The 27,157-nt window shown below is 47.8% G+C and overlaps 1 protein-coding gene across 5 annotated transcripts in view; it reads left to right on the top strand.

The window, feature by feature from the left end:
* zgc:63587 (septin-2) overlaps positions 1-27,157 on the top strand; it is a 75,223-nt gene that overhangs the window by 11,013 nt on the left and 37,053 nt on the right. For 2 of the 5 annotated variants that reach the window (XM_020490240.2, XM_020490239.2), the window contains exons 5-7: positions 2,022-2,145; positions 4,828-4,962; positions 5,211-5,328. In XM_020490240.2, coding sequence (XP_020345829.1) covers positions 2,022-2,145; positions 4,828-4,962; positions 5,211-5,328 — 377 coding nt within the window. Of the gene's footprint in view, positions 1-2,021; positions 2,146-4,827; positions 4,963-5,040; positions 5,089-5,210; positions 5,329-27,157 lie in introns of those variants that run through there. The other 3 variants (XM_031829892.1, XM_031829891.1, XM_031829894.1) reach the window with 2 other exon arrangements.

Here is a 27,157-nt window from a genome sequence, read left to right as displayed (position 1 = left end):
ACACACACTCTCTCACACTCACTCACTAATAATAGAGAAATGTCTGTTCTGCTGTCTCCAGTATAGTATTGCTTGGAGTGGAATGTTAAGAGTGATTGTTTGTATTAGTCTTTCAAAGGCCCATCCCCTCCTCATGATTTAGATTATTTGCCAGTCTGGAAAACAACCTCCAGCTCCTACCACTTTTGTGTTTGTAGTTCTGAAGGGATCACATAGGTGTAAGCAATTTGGTGTTGGCTTTTGCAGTATTGATCTTACAAAAAAACACATGATTTGAAAATGTATTTTTGGAACACTTCACATGTTTTCACATGTTGTTTTACATGTTGTCACACAGATCATATGTGAGCACATGAAAACTTGTTTTTGGATCACTTTACATTAATGTGAAATTCATGTGTTTTTTCCATAAGGGTGCTTACAACTGTCCAGTGCCTTAAGATCTGCAGAAGGGGTTAGGGGCTGCGTGGGTTTGTTTTCAACTTGGATATTTTGTCCAGAGGCTTGGCTTAGGCAGGCTTTAGAGTCACAAGGAACAGAAGCTTTGATGTGAAAAGTAATGAAACTAGTTTGGGGTCACTTAGAAATATCCTTGTTTTTGAAAGAAAAGCAACAAAAAAATTGTCCATTAAAATAACCTCAAATTGATCAGAAAAACAGTGTACACATTGTTAATGTTGTAAATGACTATTGTAGCTGGAAACGGCTGATTTAAAAAATTAATAAAAACATTTAATGGAATATCTAGTATAGGCGTACAGAGGCCCATTTTCAGCAACCATCACTCGTGTGTTCCAATGGCACGTTGTGTTAGCTAATCCAAGTTTATCATTTTAAAAGGCTAGTTGATCATTAGAAAACCCTTTTCCAATTATGTTTGCACAGCTGAAAACTGTTGTCCTGATTTAAAGAAGCAATAAAACTGGCCTTTAGACTAGTTGAGTATCTGAAGCATCAGAATTAGTGAGTTTGATTACAGGCTCAAAATGGCCAGAAACTAAGACCTTTCTTCTGAAACTCATCAATCTATTCTTGTTCTGAGAAATGGAGGCTATTCAATGCGAGAAATTGCAAAGAAACTGAAGATCTCGTACAGCGCTCTGTACTACTCCCTTCATAGAGCAGTGCGAACTGGCTCTAACCAGAATAGAAAGAGGAGAGGGGGGCCCCGGTGCACAACTGAGCAAGAGAACAAGTACATTAGTGTCTAGTTTGAGAAACAGACACCTCACAAGTCCTCAACTGGCAGCTTCATTAAATAGTACCCGCAAAACACCAGTCTCAACGTCATCAGGGAAGAGGTGACTCCAGGATGCTGGCCTTCTAGGCAGTGTTGCAAAGAAAAAGCCATATCTCAGACTGGCCAATAAAAATAAAAGATTAAGATGGGAAAAAGAACATCGACACTGGACAGAGGATGATTGGAAAAAAGTGTTATGGACAGACAAATATAAGTATGAGGTGTTCGGATCACAAAGAAGAAAATTTGTGATAAGCAGAAAAAATGAAAAGATACTGGAGGAATGCTTGACGCCATCTGTCAAGCATGGTGGAGGCAATGTGATGGTCTGGGGGTTCTTTGGCGATGGTAAAGTGGGAGATTTGTACAGGGTAAAAGGGATCTTGAAGAAGGAAGGCTATCACTCTATTTTGGGGTGAAGCATGGGGTGAAATCTCTTCAGATTACCTCAACAAATTGACAACTAGAATGCCAAATGTCTGCAAGGCTGTAATTGTTGCAAATGGAGGATTCTTTAACGAAAGAAAAGTTTGAAGGACACATTTATTATTTCAATTTAAAAATCATTATTTATAATCTTGTCAACGTCTTTAACTATATTTCCTATTCATTTTGCAACTAATTTCATGTATGTTTTCATGGAAAACAAGGACATTTCTGAAGTGACACCAAACCTTTGAACGGTAGTGTACTTATCATTAGGCCGTGTCCCCCGGGACACCTCTCAGCTTAACCTAGTATGTTAAACAAAATATTCTATATGTAATCTCTCCCTCTGTAGAGAAGATTGAGCGGACGGTGCAGATAGAAGCCAGTACGGTGGAGATTGAGGAGAGGGGCGTGAAGCTACGCCTTACTGTGGTCGACACCCCAGGATACGGAGATGCCATCAACAGCCAGGACTGGTGGGTGTGGGTGGGTGCGGGGGGGTGTCTAGGTGGGTGTGTATGGCTGGTGAGACATACACACAGATCTGTCTCACAGAGAAACAGAGGAGTTTTCTCATATTTTGTTCTGTTTCCTGTTCTGAGTCCCCCTCCACTTGTTTTCCCTCCTGTACTCCCATCCTCTTTTACTCCCTCTCTCAAATTCCCTCTCACCTCCATCCCCCACCCTCTCTTTCCTACCTCACCTCCCCAATCTTTCATTCACCCTTTCATCATTTCCTTAGCCTCCTCCCCTTTGTCTGTTTGTGTGCAGGGTTTTTTCTGGATCAAAAAGGCGCTTAGGTGGTGGGTGTGACAATGGGTACCGACGGCGTGTCAGCGCTGCTGAATTTAAAGGCCCAGTGCAGTCAAACGTGATTTTCCTATGTTTTATATACCTTTCTACACTGAGGTTGGAAGAATACTGTGGAATTGTAAAAATTATGATAATACCCTTTTACTGTAAGAGCTGTTTGAAAAGACTGCCTGAAATTCGAGCTGGATGGAGTTTTGGCCTGCCTGGTGACATCACCAGGTGGTAAATTAGTTAATAGACCAATAAGAAAGAGAGTAAAAAATAACTTTCTACCAATAACAGCTAGTTTTCAGTTTTCTCCTCCCTACTCAGACTGTTCCCAGACAGTCATAGCAAAATTCTTGCTTGAGAAATTGCTCTTCCTAAGAAACATTTTTTGTTTCTTTGACTGTTGAAAACAATCAAAGTACGGTGCTTTATTGTTACCCAGAAATGATTTGATATTGAGAGAGAACTTCTGCATTGGGCCTTTAAGAGCACCCCCGTCTTGGCGGTATAGAGAAATCTTTTTGTTTTGCCAATTTTCTGCAATTCTACAAATGGATCTGGGATACATTTTTGTCGTAATAAAGCAAATTTCCTGCAATTCTACACATTTGCCATGGAGCTGATGGAAAATGTTGCAGTTTTAAAGCTAATTTCCGGCGATTCTATATTCTTCCATGGAAATGGGAACGTTTTAATGCTAATTTCCATACATTTTGTTCTTTTGCTCAAACGTAATAACTAAATCAATACAACTGAATAGTTCTAATTTTAAATTCACTGTCTAGCTTTTTATTTTAGTGGTTGTTAGTTCTCAAAGATTATATTATAAAAAGATATTGGCATCATTCCATTTCAATTTAATTTAAATTGTTGAATTGGACAAGGCATTTTTTCACCGTAGTGGCTTGATTCGTCTGGAGTTGATATGGAATGAACCCCAACAATGCCTGGGTCCAACTGGGGGATGTGATTTTTTTTAATTTTTAAATTTAACTAGGCAAGTCAGTTAAGAACAACTTCTTATTTACAATGGCAGCCTGCCCCGGCCAAACCCTAACGACCCTGGGCCAATTGTGCGCCGCCCTATGGGACTCCCAATCACAGCTGGTTGTGTTACAGCCTGGAATCGAACCAGGGTCTGTAGCACTGGGTGAATATAAATCAGAGGTAATTTGCATCCCAAATGGCACCCTATTCCCTATATCGTGCACTACTTTTGACCGACACTTGGCATTTTGCATGGTGATCTTAGGCTTGTGCTGACGTTGCTTCCAGAGGCAGTTTGGAACTCTGTAGTGAGTGTCCCAAGGATTTCAATGGCAGAAAATGAATGTGTGTATGTGTGAGTGTAGCTAAGTCTGTGTGTATGAGTGTGTACAATAGTTGATGATGGCAGGTACAGTGATTCTTCCTGTTCCCTTGCCCCCTCAGCTGCTGTGTGGGCTCTTTCCCTCCACCTCCCAGCTCCATTTCCTGTTGATTGTCCTGACATGCCTGTGGAAGAGTCGACATAGAAAAATGGTCACATGCCTAGTAAACAACAGGTGTAGACTAACAGAGAAATTCTTCCTTCCGGGTCCTTTGCTAACAATGCAGAGTTAAAGATGAAGAAGATAGAAGTAGAAACCAGGGTTGTTACCACTGGCAGTGGTCTAAGGGTTGAGTGCAATAGAGCAGGTTAGCAGCTCAGTGGCGTTAGTGACAATAAAGGGGCAACAGTAGCAGGTAATCAGGATATGCTAAGATCCAGATTTGGGATCATTTCAATTGAATTTCAATTCCTCTCAGTTGAATTGGCAAGGCATTTATTCACTGCAGTGGCTTGAGTTGTCTGGAGTTGAACCACAACACTGCCTGGGTCCAACTGGGTGAGGTGAATATAGGTCAGAGGTAATATGCACCCTATTCCCTATATAGTGCACTACTTTTGACCAGAGTAGTGCACTATACAGGGAATAGGGTGCCATTTGGGAAGTAGACTTTGTGTTGATGTTACTCCTGTTTGGGGGGGAAGCTGTTGCTAAATACCATGTGACCACGCCTAGTGGCCCTGCAGGAAGTAATCAGAGGAAGCAGGTCAGATGGCAGAGATGGGCTGCATCTCTTTCTGGTCTCCTTTCCTCCATGTTGCTATCTGTTATCCCTGGTTTTAATATCAGTGTAGATGAAGTACGAAAGGTGAGGAGAAAAAGCTTAGACTTTTGAGTTGCACCCACTTCGTTATTATAGACAGTGTATATACTGCCAAGGCTACAAAGTCCCAACATCTATTTCTGGAGGTGGTCTTCAAGTTGGTTTGTGTTTGATGTGTGTTTGTGTCCTGTGTGTGTTGTGTGTGTGTGTGTGTGTGTCCTCAGCTTTAAGACCATCATCCAGTACATTGATAACCAGTTTGAGCGTTACCTTCATGATGAGAGTGGCCTGAACCGCAGACACATCGTAGACAACAGAGTCCACTGCTGCTTCTACTTCATCTCTCCTTTTGGACACGGGTAACACACACACTTCTACTTCATCTCTCCTTTTGGACACGGGTAACACACACACTTCTACTTCATCTCTCCTTTTGGACACGGGTAACACACACACTTCTACTTCATCTCTCCTTTTGGACACGGGTAACACACACACTTCTACTTCACACCACTATTTAGACTGGGTCGTGGTAACATAATCACTTATTTTTTTCTATATATTATTTATCTGTATTAAATTTCTACCTGTCTCTGGATCTGTCCAGTCTGAAGCCTCTGGATGTGGAGTTTATGAAGGCCATTCACAGCAAGGTCAACATCGTCCCTGTCATCGCTAAGGCTGACACACTCACACTGAAAGAGAGAGACCGCCTTAAGAGGAGGGTGAGTTGGGCACACATGCATAAGTACGCCACATATTCGATAGTTTTCCCTCATTCCCTTAGGTTTAAATCCCTTTTTAAACACAGGTGTAAAAACATAGCATGGCCCTTCACTAATATCATGATGGAACCGGTGGAATGTGAGATGAGGTTGTTGCCAGGATGTTGTGAGCTGCATCAGCCTCACTAGCTGTTCTTGTTTGTGTCCTGAGCCATATGGAGCATTCATTACAACGTAGATGATAGAATAATAATCAGAGGCAGCTATCCAAGTCGGACATTGTAATTGTATGTGAATACGCACAGTTGGCCTGTTGTTTGTGTGCGTGTGTGTACATTTGTGATGATGCAGCTTGATTGCTGCTAGACAATAGCAGGATTATTTAGAAGTGCAGAAAGAGAAAATATGGAGCCAAGAGAGAGAAAAGAAAGGGAGAGACAGGGAAGGAGAGAGAAGAGGGAGAGCGAGAAAGCACACATCTTGGTCAGTATCCCCTCCCAGATGCTTCCTATTGGAGCAGACCCAGGTGTCTGCCTGCCTGCACGCTCTCAGTTTTCTGATGTCTGGTCTGACATAATATGCACACACACACACCCTTGTTCGACCCTTTGTGTTATCGTAGACCGGTTACACTTTGGGTTCCCTTTCATCTCACATGCATTAGACCCTGTAAAACACACACCACACACACACACCAGGAGAGGTGTTTTAAGATGATATCGCCCACGCTAGGCAGAGGAGAATAAGGTTGTGTAAATAGGATTTCCTGCTTCTGTGATATCACTCCCTCATCCCCCTCTTCTCCACCCACCCAGCCCACCCAACAATTGTGCTGTTGCCTGATGATTAGATGTTTTGGTTTCTGCTCCTTTTGAGTCTGTTTGTTTAAATTTCTGTCTGGGATCAAACAGTGCCTTTCTCTCTGTGGTGGGAGAGATGGCAACCAGATCTGGACAGGGCTGAATCGTTGTGTGTGTGTGTGTGTACATCTTATATAATAATTTGGTGACATCCACCCAATATAATCAACAGTGAATATCTTATTGTCTAACTTCTGCCCCTTTGTTTTGCCTGAGCTGTACAGTAACTACTCTGTACTGTATTTCCCCAATCTAACCACCATACTGACAGTCCAGTCCCAGCTAGTAGTGTATGTTCAGTCCCAGACCTCCCACCAGCACTTCTTTCAGACCTCCTAGACATTGGTCTTTTCCCCCAGTGGGGGGGCCTCTGCCCCGGCCTGTGTGGGGCTTGCTTGGCACTCAGGGCTGGAACGGCTCTCCTAGCTGGGCTCCAGTGGAGGATGGCAGACCCAGTCACTGTACAGCTGCTTTGTTGGAACCCACCATGTGAAATCCATTGATTAGCGCCTGATGAATTTCTCAATATACTTATTTCCTTTTATGAACTGTAACTCAGCAAAATCTTTGAAATTGTTACGTGTTGTGTTTATATTTTTGTTCAGTATAGCTTTTACCCTATCCTATAGGGTGAGTGTTCTGACAGCCACAGGGGCTGGGGTGAGAGAGGGAGAGACGATATGCTTTGATAACATCTCACACCCTTTCCTGCTCAACTGTTTAAAACTGTCTGTTTGTCCAATTGGTTCCCATGGTCCACTTAGCGTTCCCTTAACAACTGTCAGTTAACAAGTAATTAGGATAAACTGAATAGATAGCCTACACACAGATGTGCACTGTAATACATCACAAACTCACATACAGTTTCACACAAACCTCAGCTGCTCCTCCACAAACAACATTTATGAATTCCCACATGGGCCTACCAGCACACTCAGATTAAACAGGGATGGCATAATTGACACAGTCTGTATCAGGCTAATGGTAGTGAGTTCCTGGATAAGTCATTATAGGCAGGAAGTGGAGGGGGGCACTCACTATCACAGGTCCTTATTTAACCGTGGAACCAAGCTGTATTTTTTTGCATTTCCAATTACCCTTCGCTAAGAATCAATTTAATTGACTTTTAAAGGGGGGAAAAAATATCTGACTGTGAGTTGCTCATCTTGGGTTTACTTGTTGTCCTTTGCGCTATGTTTGTTTGCCAGTTTAATAGATTGCTATACCAGGGTAGTACAATACCCCTCACCTATTAGACTAGGGTCGTACAATACCCCTCACCTATTAGACGGACTAGGGTCGTACCATACCCCTCACCTATTAGACGGACTAGGGTCGTACAATACCCCTCACCTATTAGACGGACTAGGGTCGTACAATACCCCTCACCTATTAGACGGACTAGGGTCGTACAATACCCCTCACCTATTAGACGGACTAGGGTCGTACAATACCCCTCACCTATTAGACGGACTAGGGTAGTACAATACCCCTCACCTATTAGACGGACTAGGGTAGTACAATACCCCTCACCTATTAGACGGACTAGGGTCGTACAATACCCCTCACCTATTAGACGGACTAGGGTCGTACAATACCCCTCACCTATTAGACGGACTAGGGTCGTACAATACCCCTCACCTATTAGACGGACTAGGGTCGTACAATACCCCTCACCTATTAGACGGACTAGGGTCGTACAATACCCCTCACCTATTAGACTAGGGTCGTACAATACCCCTCACCTATTAGACGGACTAGGGTAGTACAATACCCCTCACCTGTTATACGGACTAGGGTCGTACAATACCCCTCACCTATTAGACGGACTAGGGTCGTACAATACCCCTCACCTATTAGACGGACTAGGGTCGTACAATACCCCTCACCTATTAGACGGACTAGGGTCGTACAATACCCCTCACCTATTAGACGGACTAGGGTCGTACAATACCCCTCACCTATTAGACGGACTAGGGTCGTACAATACCCCTCACCTATTAGACTAGGGTCGTACAATACCCCTCACCTATTAGACTAGGGTCGTACAATACCCCTCACCTATTAGACTAGGGTCGTACAATACCCTCACCTATTAGACTAGGGTCGTACAATACCCTCACCTATTAGACTAGGGTCGTACAATACCCCTCTGTTATACGGACTAGGGTAGTAGAATACCGCTCACCTATTAGATGGACTAGGGTAGTACAATACCCCTCACCTATTAGATGGACTAGGGTAGTACAATACCCCTCACCTATTAGACGGACTAGGGTAGTACAATACCCCTCACCTATTAGACGGACTAGGGTAGTACAATACCCCTCACATATTAGACGGACTAGGGTCGTACAATACCCCTCACCTATTAGACGGACCAGGGTCGTACAACACCCCTCACCTATTAGACGGACTAGGGTCGTACAATACCCCTCACCTATTAGACGGACTAGGGTCGTACAATACCCCTCACCTATTAGACGGACAAGGGTCGTACAATACCCCTCACCTATTAGACGGACTAGGGTCGTACAATACCCCTCACCTATTAGACGGACTAGGGTCGTACAATACCCCTCACCTATTAGACGGACTAGGGTCGTACAATACCCCTCACCTATTAGACGGACTAGGGTCGTACAATACCCCTCACCTATTAGACGGACTAGGGTCGTACAATACCCCTCACCTATTAGACGGACAAGGGTCGTACAATACCCCTCACCTATTAGACGGACTAGGGTCGTACAATACCCCTCACCTATTAGACGGACTAGGGTCGTACAATACCCCTCACCTATTAGACGGACTAGGGTCGTACAATACCCCTCACCTATTAGACGGACTAGGGTCGTACAATACCCCTCACCTATTAGACGGACTAGGGTCGTACAATACCCCTCACCTTTTAGACTAGGGTCGTACTATACCTCTCACCTATTAGACTAGGGTCGTACAATACCCCTCACTTTTGAGACTAGGGTCGTACAATACCCCTCCCCTGTTAGACGGACTAGGGGAGGTAGAATACCCCTCCCCTGTTATACGGACTAGGGGAGGTAGAATACCCCTCCCCTGTTATACGGACTAGGGTAGTAGAACACCCCTCCTCTGTTATACGGACTAGGGTAGTAGAATACCCCTCCCCTGTTATACGGACTAGGGTAGTAGAATTACCCCTCCCCTGTTATACGGACTAGGGTAGTAGAATACCCCTCCCCTGTTATACGGACTAGGGTAGTAGAACACCCCTCTGTTATACGGACTAGGGTAGTAGAATACCCCTCCCATGTTAGACGGACTAGGGGAGGTAGAATACCCCTCCCCTGTTATACGGACTAGGGTAGTAGAACACCCCTCTGTTATACGGACTAGGGTAGTAGAATACCCCTCCCCTGTTATACGGACTAGGGTAGTAGAATTACCCCTCCCCTGTTATACGGACTAGGGTAGTAGAATACCCCTCCCCTGTTATACGGACTAGGGTAGTAGAATACCCCTCCCCTGTTATACGGACTAGGGTAGTAGAACACCCCTCTGTTATACGGACTAGGGTAGTAGAATTACCCCTCCCCTGTTATACGGACTAGGGTAGTAGAATACCCCTCCCATGTTATACGGACTAGGGTAGTAGAATACCCCTCCCCTGTTATACGGACTAGGGTAGTAGAACACCCCTCTGTTATACGGACTAGGGTAGTAGAATACCCCTCCCCTGTTATACGGACTAGGGTAGTAGAATTACCCCTCCCCTGTTATACGGACTAGGGTAGTAGAATACCCCTCCCCTGTTATACGGACTAGGGTAGTAGAATACCCCTCCCCTGTTATACGGACTAGGGTAGTAGAACACCCCTCTGTTATACGGACTAGGGTAGTAGAATTACCCCTCCCCTGTTATACGGACTAGGGTAGTAGAATACCCCTCCCATGTTAGACGGACTAGGGGACGTAGAATACCCCTCCCCTGTTATACGGACTAGGGTAGTAGAACACCCCTCCTCTGTTATACGGACTAGGGTCGTACAATACCCCTCACCTATTAGACTAGGGTTGTACAATACCCCTCACCTATTAGACTAGGGTCGTACAATACCCCTCACCTATTAGACTATGGTCGTACAATACCCCTCACCCTTTACACTAGGGTCGTCCAATACCCCTCACCTATTAGACTAGGGTAGTAGAACACCTCTCCTCTGTTAGACGGACTAGGGTAGTAGAACACCTCTCCTCTGTTAGACGGACTAGAACACCTCTCGTCTGTTAGACGGACTAGGTTAGTAGAATACCCCTCTGTTAGACGGACTAGGGTAGTAGAACACCTCTCCTCTGTTAGACGAACTAGGGGAGGAAGAATACCCCTCCCCTGTTATACGGACTAGGGTAGTAGAATACCCCTCCCCTGTTATACGAACTAGGGTAGTAGAACACCCCTCTGTTATACGGACTAGGGTAGTAGAACACCCCTCCTCTGTTATACGGACTAGGGTCGTACAATACCCCTCACCTATTAGACGGACTAGGGTCGTACAATACCCCTCACCTATTAGACGGACTAGGGTCGTACAATACCCCTCACCTATTAGACGGACTAGGGTCGTACAATACCCCTCACCTATTAGACGGACTAGGGTCGTACAATACCCCTCACCTATTAGACGGACTAGGGTCGTACAATACCCCTCACCTATTAGACGGACTAGGGTCGTACAATACCCCTCACCTATTAGACGGACTAGGGGAGGTAGAATACCCCTCCCCTGTTATACGGACTAGGGGAGGTAGAATACCCCTCCCCTGTTATACGGACTAGGGTAGTAGAACACCCCTCCTCTGTTATACGGACTAGGGTAGTAGAATACCCCTCCCCTGTTATACGGACTAGGGTAGTAGAATTACCCCTCCCCTGTTATACGGACTAGGGTAGTAGAATACCCCTCCCCTGTTATACGGACTAGGGTAGTAGAACACCCCTCTGTTATACGGACTAGGGTAGTAGAACACCCCTCTGTTATACGGACTAGGGTAGTAGAATGTTAGACGGACTAGGGGAGGTAGAATACCCCTCCCCTGTTATACGGACTAGGGTAGTAGAACACCCCTCTGTTATACGGACTAGGGTAGTAGAATACCCCTCCCCTGTTATACGGACTAGGGTAGTAGAATTACCCCTCCCCTGTTATACGGACTAGGGTAGTAGAATTACCCCTCCCCTGTTATACGGACTAGGGTAGTAGAATACCCCTCCCCTGTTATACGGACTAGGGTAGTAGAACACCCCTCTGTTATACGGACTAGGGTAGTAGAATTACCCCTCCCCTGTTATACGGACTAGGGTAGTAGAATACCCCTCCCCTGTTATACGGACTAGGGGACGTAGAATACCCCTCCCCTGTTATACGGACTAGGGTAGTAGAACACCCCTCCTCTGTTATACGGACTAGGGTCGTACAATACCCCTCACCTATTAGACTAGGGTTGTACAATACCCCTCACCTATTAGACTAGGGTCGTACAATACCCCTCACCTATTAGACTATGGTCGTACAATACCCCTCACCCTTTACACTAGGGTCGTCCAATACCCCTCACCTATTAGACTAGGGTAGTAGAACACCTCTCCTCTGTTAGACGGACTAGGGTAGTAGAACACCTCTCCTCTGTTAGACGGACTAGAACACCTCTCGTCTGTTAGACGGACTAGGTTAGTAGAATACCCCTCTGTTAGACGGACTAGGGTAGTAGAACACCTCTCCTCTGTTAGACGAACTAGGGGAGGAAGAATACCCCTCCCCTGTTATACGGACTAGGGTAGTAGAATACCCCTCCCCTGTTATACGAACTAGGGTAGTAGAACACCCCTCTGTTATACGGACTAGGGTAGTAGAACACCCCTCATCTGTTATACGGACTAGGGTCGTACAATACCCCTCACCTATTAGACGGACTAGGGTCGTACAATACCCCTCACCTATTAGACGGACTAGGGTCGTACAATACCCCTCACCTATTAGACGGACTAGGGTCGTACAATACCCCTCACCTATTAGACGGACTAGGGTCGTACAATACCCCTCACCTATTAGACGGACTAGGGTCGTACAATACCCCTCACCTATTAGACGGACTAGGGTCGTACAATACCCCTCACCTATTAGACCGACTAGGGTCGTACAATACCCCTCACCTATTAGACGGACTAGGGTCGTACAATACCCCTCACCTATTAGACTAGGGTTGTACAATATCCCTCACCTATTAGACTAGGGTCGTACAATACCCCTCACCTTTTAGACTAGGGTTGTACAATACCCCTCACCTTTTAGACTAGGGTCGTACTATACCTCTCACCTATTAGACTAGGGTCGTACAATACCCCTCACCTTTGAGACTAGGGTCGTACAATACCCCTCCCCTGTTATACGGACTAGGGTAGTAGAATACCCCTCCCCTGTTATACGGACTAGGGTAGTAGAATACCCCTCCCCTGTTAGACGGACTAGGGGAGGTAGAATACCCCTCCCCTGTTATACGGACTAGGGTAGTAGAATACCCCTCCTCTGTTATACGGACTAGGGTAGTAGAATACCCCTCCCCTGTTAAACGGACTAGGGTAGTAGAATACCCCTCCCCTGTTATACGGACTAGGGTAGTAGAATACCCCTCCCCTGTTATACGGACTAGGGTAGTAGAATACCCCTCCCCTGTTATACGGACTAGGGTAGTAGAACACCCCTCCCATGTTATACGGACTAGGGTAGTAGAACACCTCTCCCCTGTTAGACGGACTAGGGGAGGTAGAATACCCCTCCCCTGTTATACGGACTAGGGTAGTAGAATACCCCTCCCCTGTTAGACGGACTAGGGGAGGTAGAATACACCTCCCCTGTTATACGGACTAGGGTAGTAGAACACCTCCTCTGTTAGACGGACTAGGGTAGTAGAATACCCCTCCCCTGTTATACGGACTAGGGTAGTAGAATACCCCTCCCCTGTTATACGGACTAGGGTAGTAGAATACCCCTCCCCTGTTATACGGACTAGGGTAGTAGAATACCCCTCCCCTGTTATACGGACTAGGGTAGTAGAACACCCCTCCTCTGTTAGACGGACTAGGGTAGTAGAATACCCCTCCCCTGTTATACGGACTAGGGTAGTAGAATACCCCTCCCCTGTTATACGGACTAGGGTAGTAGAACACCTCTCCTCTGTTAAACGGACTAGGGTAGTAGAACACCCCTCCCCTGTTATACGGACTAGGGTAGTAGAATAACCCTCCCCTGTTATACGGACTAGGGTAGTAGAACACCTCTCCTCTGTTAGACGGACTAGGGTAGTAGAACACCCCTCCTCTGTTATACGGACTAGGGTAGTAGAACACCCCTCCCCTGTTATACGGACTAGGGTAGTAGAACACCTCTCCCCTGTTAGACGGACTAGGGGAGGTAGAATACCCCTCCCCTGTTGTACGGACTAGGGTAGTAGAATACCCCTCCCCTGTTAGACGGACTAGGGGAGGTAGAATACCCCTCCCCTGTTATACGGACTAGGGTAGTAGAACACCTCCTCTGTTAGACGGACTAGGGTAGTAGAACACCTCTCCTCTGTTAGACGGACTAGGGTAGTAGAACACCCCTCCTCTGTTATACGGACTAGGGTAGTAGAACACCCCTCCCCTGTTATACGGACTAGGGTAGTAGAACACCTCTCCCCTGTTAGACGGACTAGGGGAGGTAGAATACCCCTCCCCTGTTATACGGACTAGGGTAGTAGAATACCCCTCCCCTGTTATACGGACTAGGGTAGTAGAATACCCCTCACCTATTAGACGGACTAGGGTCGCACAATACCCCTCACCTATTAGACTGACTAGGGTCGTACAATACCCCTCACCTATTAGACGGACTAGGGTCGTACAATACCCCTCACCTATTAGACTAGGGTCGTACAATAGCCCTCACCTATTAGACTAGGGTCGTACAATACCCCTCACCTATTAGACTAGGGTCGTACATTACCCCTCACCTATTAGACTAGGGTCGTACAATACCCCTCCCCTGTTAGACGGACTAGGGGAGGTAGAATACCCCGCCCCTGTTATACGGACTAGGGTAGTAGAATACCCCTCCCCTGTTAGACGGACTAGGGTAGTAGAATACCCCTCCCCTGTTATATGGACTAGGGTAGTAGAATACCCCTCCTCTGTTATACGGACTAGGGTAGTAGAATACCCCCCCCCTGTTATACGGACTAGGGTAGTAGAATACCCCTCCCCTGTTAGACGGACTAGGGGAGGTAGAATACCCCTCCCCTGTTAGACGGACTAGGGTAGTAGAATACCCCTCCCCTGTTAGACGGACTAGGGGAGGTAGAATACCCCTCCCCTGTTATACGGACTAGGGTAGTAGAACACCTCTCCTCTGTTAAACGGACTAGGGTAGTAGAACACCCCTCCCCTGTTATACCGACTAGGGTAGTAGAACACCTCTCCTCTGTTAGACGGACTAGGGTAGTAGAACACCCCTCTGTTATACGGACTAGGGTAGTAGAACACCCCTCATCTGTTATACGGACTAGGGTCGTACAATACCCCTCACCTATTAGACGGACTAGGGTCGTACAATACCCCTCACCTATTAGACGGACTAGGGTCGTACAATACCCCTCACCTATTAGACGGACTAGGGTCGTACAATACCCCTCACCTATTAGACGGACTAGGGTCGTACAATACCCCTCACCTATTAGACGGACTAGGGTCGTACAATACCCCTCACCTATTAGACGGACTAGGGTCGTACAATACCCCTCACCTATTAGACCGACTAGGGTCGTACAATACCCCTCACCTATTAGACGGACTAGGGTCGTACAATACCCCTCACCTATTAGACTAGGGTTGTACAATATCCCTCACCTATTAGACTAGGGTCGTACAATACCCCTCACCTTTTAGACTAGGGTTGTACAATACCCCTCACCTTTTAGACTAGGGTCGTACTATACCTCTCACCTATTAGACTAGGGTCGTACAATACCCCTCACCTTTGAGACTAGGGTCGTACAATACCCCTCCCCTGTTATACGGACTAGGGTAGTAGAATACCCCTCCCCTGTTATACGGACTAGGGTAGTAGAATACCCCTCCCCTGTTAGACGGACTAGGGGAGGTAGAATACCCCTCCCCTGTTATACGGACTAGGGTAGTAGAATACCCCTCCTCTGTTATACGGACTAGGGTAGTAGAATACCCCTCCCCTGTTAAACGGACTAGGGTAGTAGAATACCCCTCCCCTGTTATACGGACTAGGGTAGTAGAATACCCCTCCCCTGTTATACGGACTAGGGTAGTAGAATACCCCTCCCCTGTTATACGGACTAGGGTAGTAGAACACCCCTCCCATGTTATACGGACTAGGGTAGTAGAACACCTCTCCCCTGTTAGACGGACTAGGGGAGGTAGAATACCCCTCCCCTGTTATACGGACTAGGGTAGTAGAATACCCCTCCCCTGTTAGACGGACTAGGGGAGGTAGAATACACCTCCCCTGTTATACGGACTAGGGTAGTAGAACACCTCCTCTGTTAGACGGACTAGGGTAGTAGAATACCCCTCCCCTGTTATACGGACTAGGGTAGTAGAATACCCCTCCCCTGTTATACGGACTAGGGTAGTAGAATACCCCTCCCCTGTTATACGGACTAGGGTAGTAGAATACCCCTCCCCTGTTATACGGACTAGGGTAGTAGAACACCCCTCCTCTGTTAGACGGACTAGGGTAGTAGAATACCCCTCCCCTGTTATACGGACTAGGGTAGTAGAATACCCCTCCCCTGTTATACGGACTAGGGTAGTAGAACACCTCTCCTCTGTTAAACGGACTAGGGTAGTAGAACACCCCTCCCCTGTTATACGGACTAGGGTAGTAGAATAACCCTCCCCTGTTATACGGACTAGGGTAGTAGAACACCTCTCCTCTGTTAGACGGACTAGGGTAGTAGAACACCCCTCCTCTGTTATACGGACTAGGGTAGTAGAACACCCCTCCCCTGTTATACGGACTAGGGTAGTAGAACACCTCTCCCCTGTTAGACGGACTAGGGGAGGTAGAATACCCCTCCCCTGTTGTACGGACTAGGGTAGTAGAATACCCCTCCCCTGTTAGACGGACTAGGGGAGGTAGAATACCCCTCCCCTGTTATACGGACTAGGGTAGTAGAACACCTCCTCTGTTAGACGGACTAGGGTAGTAGAACACCTCTCCTCTGTTAGACGGACTAGGGTAGTAGAACACCCCTCCTCTGTTATACGGACTAGGGTAGTAGAACACCCCTCCCCTGTTATACGGACTAGGGTAGTAGAACACCTCTCCCCTGTTAGACGGACTAGGGGAGGTAGAATACCCCTCCCCTGTTATACGGACTAGGGTAGTAGAATACCCCTCCCCTGTTATACGGACTAGGGTAGTAGAATACCCCTCACCTATTAGACGGACTAGGGTCGCACAATACCCCTCACCTATTAGACTGACTAGGGTCGTACAATACCCCTCACCTATTAGACGGACTAGGGTCGTACAATACCCCTCACCTATTAGACTAGGGTCGTACAATAGCCCTCACCTATTAGACTAGGGTCGTACAATACCCCTCACCTATTAGACTAGGGTCGTACATTACCCCTCACCTATTAGACTAGGGTCGTACAATACCCCTCCCCTGTTAGACGGACTAGGGGAGGTAGAATACCCCGCCCCTGTTATACGGACTAGGGTAGTAGAATACCCCTCCCCTGTTAGACGGACTAGGGTAGTAGAATACCCCTCCCCTGTTATATGGACTAGGGTAGTAGAATACCCCTCCTCTGTTATACGGACTAGGGTAGTAGAATACCCCCCCCCTGTTATACGGACTAGGGTAGTAGAATACCCCTCCCCTGTTAGACGGACTAGGGGAGGTAGAATACCCCTCCCCTGTTAGACGGACTAGGGTAGTAGAATACCCCTCCCCTGTTAGACGGACTAGGGGAGGTAGAATACCCCTCCCCTGTTATACGGACTAGGGTAGTAGAACACCTCTCCTCTGTTAAACGGACTAGGGTAGTAGAACACCCCTCCCCTGTTATACCGACTAGGGTAGTAGAACACCTCTCCTCTGTTAGACGGACTAGGGTAGTAGAATACCCCTCCCCTGTTATACGGACTAGGGTCGTACAATACCCCTCACCTATTAGACTAGGGTCGTACAATTCCCCTCACCTATTAGACTAGGGTCGTACAATACCCCTCACTTATTAGACTAGGGTCGTACATTACCCCTCACCTATTAGACTAGGGTCATACAATACCCCTCCCCTGTTAGACGGACTAGGGGAGGTAGAATACCCCGCCCCTGTTATACGGACTAGGGTAGTAGAATACCCCTCCCCTGTTAGACGGACTAGGGGAGGTAGAATACCCCTCCCCTGTTATACGGACTAGGGTAGTAGAACACCTCTCCTCTGTTATACGGACTAGGGTAGTAGAATACCCCTCCCCTATTAGACGGACTAGGGTCGTACAATACCCCTCACCTATTAGACTAGGGTCGTACAATACCCCTCACCTATTAGACTAGGGTCGTACAATATCCCTCACCTATTAGACTAGGGTCGTACAATATCCCTCACCTATTAGACTAGGGTCGTACAATACCCCTCACCTTTTAGACTAGGGTTGTACGATACCCCTCACCTTTTAGACTAGGGTCGTACTATACCTCTCACCTATTAGACTAGGGTCGTACAATACCCCTCACCTTTGAGACTAGGGTCGTACAATACCCCTCCCCTGTTAGACGGACTAGGGGAGGTAGAATACCCCTCCCCTGTTATACGGACTAGGGTAGTAGAATACCCCTCCCCTGTTAGACGGACTAGGGGAGGTAGAATACCCCTCCCCTGTTATACGGACTAGGGTAGTAGAATACCCCTCCTCTGTTATACGGACTAGGGTAGTAGAACACCTCCTCTGTTAGACGGACTAGGGTAGTAGAATACCCCTCCCCTGTTATACGGACTAGGGTAGTAGAACACCCCTCCCATGTTATACGGACTAGGGTAGTAGAACACCTCTCCCCTGTTAGACGGACTAGGGGAGGTAGAATACCCCTCCCCTGTTATACGGACTAGGGTAGTAGAATACCCCTCCCCTGTTAGACGGACTAGGGGAGGTAGAATACCCCTCCCCTGTTATACGGACTAGGGTAGTAGAACACCCCCTCTGTTAGACGGACTAGGGGAGGTAGAACACCTCTCCTCTGTTATACGGACTAGGGTAGTAGAACACCTCCTCTGTTAGACGGACTAGGGTAGTAGAATACCCCTCCCCTGTTATACGGACTAGGGTAGTAGAATACCCCTCCCCTGTTATACGGACTAGGGTAGTAGAATACCCCTCCCCTGTTAGACGGACTAGGGGAGGTAGAATACCCCTCCCCTGTTATTCGGACTAGGGTAGTAGAATACCCCTCCTCTGTTATACGGACTAGGGTAGTAGAATACCCCTCCCCTGTTAAACGGACTAGGGTAGTAGAATACCCCTCCCCTGTTATACGGACTAGGGTAGTAGAATACCCCTCCCCTGTTATACGGACTAGGGTAGTAGAATACCCCTCCCCTGTTATACGGACTAGGGTAGTAGAACACCCCTCCCATGTTATACGGACTAGGGTAGTAGAACACCTCTCCCCTGTTAGACGGACTAGGGGAGGTAGAATACCCCTCCCCTGTTATACGGACTAGGGTAGTAGAATACCCCTCCCCTGTTAGACGGACTAGGGGAGGTAGAATACACCTCCCCTGTTATACGGACTAGGGTAGTAGAACACCTCCTCTGTTAGACGGACTAGGGTAGTAGAATACCCCTCCCCTGTTATACGGACTAGGGTAGTAGAATACCCCTCCCCTGTTATACGGACTAGGGTAGTAGAATACCCCTCCCCTGTTATACGGACTAGGGTAGTAGAATACCCCTCCCCTGTTATACGGACTAGGGTAGTAGAACACCCCTCCTCTGTTAGACGGACTAGGGTAGTAGAATACCCCTCCCCTGTTATACGGACTAGGGTAGTAGAATACCCCTCCCCTGTTATACGGACTAGGGTAGTAGAACACCTCTCCTCTGTTAAACGGACTAGGGTAGTAGAACACCTCTCCTCTGTTAGACGGACTAGGGTAGTAGAATACCCCTCCCCTGTTATACGGACTAGGGTAGTAGAATACCCCTCCCCTGTTATACGGACTAGGGTAGTAGAACACCTCTCCTCTGTTAAACAGACTATGGTAGTAGAACACCCCTCCCCTGTTATACGGACTAGGGTGGTAGAATACCCCTCCCCTGTTATACGGACTAGGGTGGTAGAATACCCCTCCCCTGTTATACGGACTAGGGTAGTAGAACACCCCTCCTCTGTTATACGGACTAGGGTAGTAGAACACCTCTCCCCTGTTAGACGGACTAGGGGAGGTAGAATACCCCTCCCCTGTTATACGGACTAGGGTAGTAGAACACCTCTCCTCTGTTAGACGGACTAGGGTAGTAGAATACCCCTCCCCTGTTATACGGACTAGGGTAGTAGAACACCCCTCTGTTATACGGACTAGGGTAGTAGAATTACCCCTCCCCTGTTATACGGACTAGGGTAGTAGAATACCCCTCCCATGTTAGACGGACTAGGGGACGTAGAATACCCCTCCCCTGTTATACGGACTAGGGTAGTAGAACACCCCTCCTCTGTTATACGGACTAGGGTCGTACAATACCCCTCACCTATTAGACTAGGGTTGTACAATACCCCTCACCTATTAGACTAGGGTCGTACAATACCCCTCACCTATTAGACTATGGTCGTACAATACCCCTCACCCTTTACACTAGGGTCGTCCAATACCCCTCACCTATTAGACTAGGGTAGTAGAACACCTCTCCTCTGTTAGACGGACTAGGGTAGTAGAACACCTCTCCTCTGTTAGACGGACTAGAACACCTCTCGTCTGTTAGACGGACTAGGTTAGTAGAATACCCCTCTGTTAGACGGACTAGGGTAGTAGAACACCTCTCCTCTGTTAGACGAACTAGGGGAGGAAGAATACCCCTCCCCTGTTATACGGACTAGGGTAGTAGAATACCCCTCCCCTGTTATACGAACTAGGGTAGTAGAACACCCCTCTGTTATACGGACTAGGGTAGTAGAACACCCCTCCTCTGTTATACGGACTAGGGTCGTACAATACCCCTCACCTATTAGACGGACTAGGGTCGTACAATACCCCTCACCTATTAGACGGACTAGGGTCGTACAATACCCCTCACCTATTAGACGGACTAGGGTCGTACAATACCCCTCACCTATTAGACGGACTAGGGTCGTACAATACCCCTCACCTATTAGACGGACTAGGGTCGTACAATACCCCTCACCTATTAGACGGACTAGGGTCGTACAATACCCCTCACCTATTAGACGGACTAGGGGAGGTAGAATACCCCTCCCCTGTTATACGGACTAGGGGAGGTAGAATACCCCTCCCCTGTTATACGGACTAGGGTAGTAGAACACCCCTCCTCTGTTATACGGACTAGGGTAGTAGAATACCCCTCCCCTGTTATACGGACTAGGGTAGTAGAATTACCCCTCCCCTGTTATACGGACTAGGGTAGTAGAATACCCCTCCCCTGTTATACGGACTAGGGTAGTAGAACACCCCTCTGTTATACGGACTAGGGTAGTAGAACACCCCTCTGTTATACGGACTAGGGTAGTAGAATGTTAGACGGACTAGGGGAGGTAGAATACCCCTCCCCTGTTATACGGACTAGGGTAGTAGAACACCCCTCTGTTATACGGACTAGGGTAGTAGAATACCCCTCCCCTGTTATACGGACTAGGGTAGTAGAATTACCCCTCCCCTGTTATACGGACTAGGGTAGTAGAATTACCCCTCCCCTGTTATACGGACTAGGGTAGTAGAATACCCCTCCCCTGTTATACGGACTAGGGTAGTAGAACACCCCTCTGTTATACGGACTAGGGTAGTAGAATTACCCCTCCCCTGTTATACGGACTAGGGTAGTAGAATACCCCTCCCATGTTAGACGGACTAGGGGACGTAGAATACCCCTCCCCTGTTATACGGACTAGGGTAGTAGAACACCCCTCTGTTATACGGACTAGGGTCGTACAATACCCCTCACCTATTAGACTAGGGTTGTACAATACCCCTCACCTATTAGACTAGGGTCGTACAATACCCCTCACCTATTAGACTATGGTCGTACAATACCCCTCACCCTTTACACTAGGGTCGTCCAATACCCCTCACCTATTAGACTAGGGTAGTAGAACACCTCTCCTCTGTTAGACGGACTAGGGTAGTAGAACACCTCTCCTCTGTTAGACGGACTAGAACACCTCTCGTCTGTTAGACGGACTAGGTTAGTAGAATACCCCTCTGTTAGACGGACTAGGGGAGGTAGAACACCTCTCCTCTGTTATACGGACTAGGGTAGTAGAACACCTCCTCTGTTAGACGGACTAGGGTAGTAGAATACCCCTCCCCTGTTATACGGACTAGGGTAGTAGAATACCCCTCCCCTGTTATACGGACTAGGGTAGTAGAATACCCCTCCCCTGTTATACGGACTAGGGTAGTAGAACACCTCTCCTCTGTTAGACGGACTAGGGTAGTAGAATACCCCTCCCCTGTTATACGGACTAGGGTAGTAGAATACCCCTCCCCTGTTATACGGACTAGGGTAGTAGAACACCTCTCCTCTGTTAAACAGACTATGGTAGTAGAACACCCCTCCCCTGTTATACGGACTAGGGTGGTAGAATACCCCTCCCCTGTTATACGGACTAGGGTGGTAGAATACCCCTCCCCTGTTATACGGACTAGGGTAGTAGAACACCCCTCCTCTGTTATACGGACTAGGGTAGTAGAACACCTCTCCCCTGTTAGACGGACTAGGGGAGGTAGAATACCCCTCCCCTGTTATACGGACTAGGGTAGTAGAACACCTCTCCTCTGTTAGACGGACTAGGGTAGTAGAATACCCCTCCCCTGTTATACGGACTAGGGTAGTAGAACACCCCTCTGTTATACGGACTAGGGTAGTAGAATTACCCCTCCCCTGTTATACGGACTAGGGTAGTAGAATACCCCTCCCATGTTAGACGGACTAGGGGACGTAGAATACCCCTCCCCTGTTATACGGACTAGGGTAGTAGAACACCCCTCCTCTGTTATACGGACTAGGGTCGTACAATACCCCTCACCTATTAGACTAGGGTTGTACAATACCCCTCACCTATTAGACTAGGGTCGTACAATACCCCTCACCTATTAGACTATGGTCGTACAATACCCCTCACCCTTTACACTAGGGTCGTCCAATACCCCTCACCTATTAGACTAGGGTAGTAGAACACCTCTCCTCTGTTAGACGGACTAGGGTAGTAGAACACCTCTCCTCTGTTAGACGGACTAGAACACCTCTCGTCTGTTAGACGGACTAGGTTAGTAGAATACCCCTCTGTTAGACGGACTAGGGTAGTAGAACACCTCTCCTCTGTTAGACGAACTAGGGGAGGAAGAATACCCCTCCCCTGTTATACGGACTAGGGTAGTAGAATACCCCTCCCCTGTTATACGAACTAGGGTAGTAGAACACCCCTCTGTTATACGGACTAGGGTAGTAGAACACCCCTCCTCTGTTATACGGACTAGGGTCGTACAATACCCCTCACCTATTAGACGGACTAGGGTCGTACAATACCCCTCACCTATTAGACGGACTAGGGTCGTACAATACCCCTCACCTATTAGACGGACTAGGGTCGTACAATACCCCTCACCTATTAGACGGACTAGGGTCGTACAATACCCCTCACCTATTAGACGGACTAGGGTCGTACAATACCCCTCACCTATTAGACGGACTAGGGTCGTACAATACCCCTCACCTATTAGACGGACTAGGGGAGGTAGAATACCCCTCCCCTGTTATACGGACTAGGGGAGGTAGAATACCCCTCCCCTGTTATACGGACTAGGGTAGTAGAACACCCCTCCTCTGTTATACGGACTAGGGTAGTAGAATACCCCTCCCCTGTTATACGGACTAGGGTAGTAGAATTACCCCTCCCCTGTTATACGGACTAGGGTAGTAGAATACCCCTCCCCTGTTATACGGACTAGGGTAGTAGAACACCCCTCTGTTATACGGACTAGGGTAGTAGAACACCCCTCTGTTATACGGACTAGGGTAGTAGAATGTTAGACGGACTAGGGGAGGTAGAATACCCCTCCCCTGTTATACGGACTAGGGTAGTAGAACACCCCTCTGTTATACGGACTAGGGTAGTAGAATACCCCTCCCCTGTTATACGGACTAGGGTAGTAGAATTACCCCTCCCCTGTTATACGGACTAGGGTAGTAGAATTACCCCTCCCCTGTTATACGGACTAGGGTAGTAGAATACCCCTCCCCTGTTATACGGACTAGGGTAGTAGAACACCCCTCTGTTATACGGACTAGGGTAGTAGAATTACCCCTCCCCTGTTATACGGACTAGGGTAGTAGAATACCCCTCCCATGTTAGACGGACTAGGGGACGTAGAATACCCCTCCCCTGTTATACGGACTAGGGTAGTAGAACACCCCTCCTCTGTTATACGGACTAGGGTCGTACAATACCCCTCACCTATTAGACTAGGGTTGTACAATACCCCTCACCTATTAGACTAGGGTCGTACAATACCCCTCACCTATTAGACTATGGTCGTACAATACCCCTCACCCTTTACACTAGGGTCGTCCAATACCCCTCACCTATTAGACTAGGGTAGTAGAACACCTCTCCTCTGTTAGACGGACTAGGTTAGTAGAATACCCCTCTGTTAGACGGACTAGGGTAGTAGAACACCTCTCCTCTGTTAGACGAACTAGGGGAGGAAGAATACCCCTCCCCTGTTATACGGACTAGGGTAGTAGAATACCCCTCCCCTGTTATACGAACTAGGGTAGTAGAACACCCCTCTGTTATACGGACTAGGGTAGTAGAACACCCCTCCTCTGTTATACGGACTAGGGTCGTACAATACCCCTCACCTATTAGACGGACTAGGGTCGTACAATACCCCTCACCTATTAGACGGACTAGGGTCGTACAATACCCCTCACCTATTAGACGGACTAGGGTCGTACAATACCCCTCACCTATTAGACGGACTAGGGTCGTACAATACCCCTCACCTATTAGACGGACTAGGGTCGTACAATACCCCTCACCTATTAGACGGACTAGGGTCGTACAATACCCCTCACCTATTAGACCGACTAGGGTCGTACAATACCCCTCACCTATTAGACGGACTAGGGTCGTACAATACCCCTCACCTATTAGACTAGGGTTGTACAATATCCCTCACCTATTAGACTAGGGTCGTACAATACCCCTCACCTTTTAGACTAGGGTTGTACAATACCCCTCACCTTTTAGACTAGGGTCGTACTATACCTCTCACCTATTAGACTAGGGTCGTACAATACCCCTCCCCTGTTAGACGGACTAGGGGAGGTAGAATACCCCTCCCCTGTTATACGGACTAGGGTAGTAGAATACCCCTCCTCTGTTATACGGACTAGGGTAGTAGAATACCCCTCCCCTGTTATACGGACTAGGGTAGTAGAACACCCCCTCTGTTAGACGGACTAGGGGAGGTAGAACACCTCTCCTCTGTTATACGGACTAGGGTAGTAGAACACCTCCTCTGTTAGACGGACTAGGGTAGTAGAATACCCCTCCCCTGTTATACGGACTAGGGTAGTAGAATACCCCTCCCCTGTTATACGGACTAGGGTAGTAGAATACCCCTCCCCTGTTATACGGACTAGGGTAGTAGAACACCTCTCCTCTGTTAGACGGACTAGGGTAGTAGAATACCCCTCCCCTGTTATACGGACTAGGGTAGTAGAATACCCCTCCCCTGTTATACGGACTAGGGTAGTAGAACACCTCTCCTCTGTTAAACAGACTATGGTAGTAGAACACCCCTCCCCTGTTATACGGACTAGGGTGGTAGAATACCCCTCCCCTGTTATACGGACTAGGGTGGTAGAATACCCCTCCCCTGTTATACGGACTAGGGTAGTAGAACACCCCTCCTCTGTTATACGGACTAGGGTAGTAGAACACCCCTCCCCTGTTATACGGACTAGGGTAGTAGAACACCTCTCCCCTGTTAGACGGACTAGGGGAGGTAGAATACCCCTCCCCTGTTATACGGACTAGGGTAGTAGAACACCTCCTCTGTTAGACGGACTAGGGTAGTGGAACACCTCTCCTCTGTTAGACGGACTAGGGTAGTAGAATACCCCTCCTCTGTTAGACGGACTAGGGTAGTAGAATACCCCTCCCCTGTTATACGGACTAGGGTAGTAGAATACCCCTCCCCTGTTATACGGACTAGGGTAGTAGTATACCCCTCCCCTGTTATACGGACTAGGGTAGTAGAACACCCCTCCTCTGTTAGCCGGACTAGGGTAGTAGAACACCCTCCCCTGTTATACGGACTAGGGTAGTAGAACACCTCTCCTCTGTTAGACGGACTAGGGTAGTAGAACACCCCTCCTCTGTTATACGGACTAGGGTAGTAGAACACCCCTCCCCTGTTATACGGACTAGGGTAGTAGAACACCTCTCCCCTGTTATACGGACTAGGGTAGTAGAATACCCCTCCCCTGTTATACGGACTAGGGTAGTAGAATACCCCTCACCTATTAGACGGACTAGGGTCGCACAATACCCCTCACCTATTAGACTGACTAGGGTCGTACAATACCCCTCACCTATTAGACGGACTAGGGTCGTACAATACCCCTCACCTATTAGACGGACTAGGGTCGTACAATACCCCTCACCTATTAGACTAGGGTCGTACAATACCCCTCACCTATTGGACTAGGGTCGTACATTACCCCTCACCTATTAGACTAGGGTCGTACAATACCCCTCCCCTGTTAGACGGACTAGGGGAGGTAGAATACCCCGCCCCTGTTATACGGACTAGGGTAGTAGAATACCCCTCCCCTGTTAGACGGACTAGGGTAGTAGAATACCCCTCCCCTGTTATATGGACTAGGGTAGTAGAATACCCCTCCTCTGTTATACGGACTAGGGTAGTAGAATACCCCTCCCCTGTTATACGGACTAGGGTAGTAGAATACCCCTCCCCTGTTAGACGGACTAGGGGAGGTAGAATACCCCTCCCCTGTTAGACGGACTAGGGTAGTAGAATACCCCTCCCCTGTTATACGGACTAGGGTCGTACAATACCCCTCACCTATTAGACTAGGGTCGTACAATACCCCTCACCTATTAGACTAGGGTCGTACAATACCCCTCACTTATTAGACTAGGGTCGTACATTACCCCTCACCTATTAGACTAGGGTCATACAATACCCCTCCCCTGTTAGACGGACTAGGGGAGGTAGAATACCCCGCCCCTGTTATACGGACTAGGGTAGTAGAATACCCCTCCCCTGTTAGACGGACTAGGGGAGGTAGAACACCCCTCCTCTGTTATACGGACTAGGGTAGTAGAATACCCCTCCCCTATTAGACGGACTAGGGTCGTACAATACCCCTCACCTATTAGACTAGGGTCGTACAATACCCCTCACCTATTAGACTAGGGTCGTACAATATCCCTCACCTATTAGACTAGGGTCGTACAATATCCCTCACCTATTAGACTAGGGTCGTACAATACCCCTCACCTTTTAGACTAGGGTTGTACGATACCCCTCACCTTTTAGACTAGGGTCGTACTATACCTCTCACCTATTAGACTAGGGTCGTACAATACCCCTCACCTTTGAGACTAGGGTCGTACAATACCCCTCCCCTGTTAGACGG

This window comes from Oncorhynchus kisutch, linkage group LG8 (genome assembly GCF_002021735.2).
Source record: "Oncorhynchus kisutch isolate 150728-3 linkage group LG8, Okis_V2, whole genome shotgun sequence".
Classification (NCBI taxonomy): Eukaryota; Metazoa; Chordata; class Actinopteri; order Salmoniformes; family Salmonidae; genus Oncorhynchus; species Oncorhynchus kisutch.
This window is presented reverse-complemented; position numbering and strand designations above follow the sequence as displayed.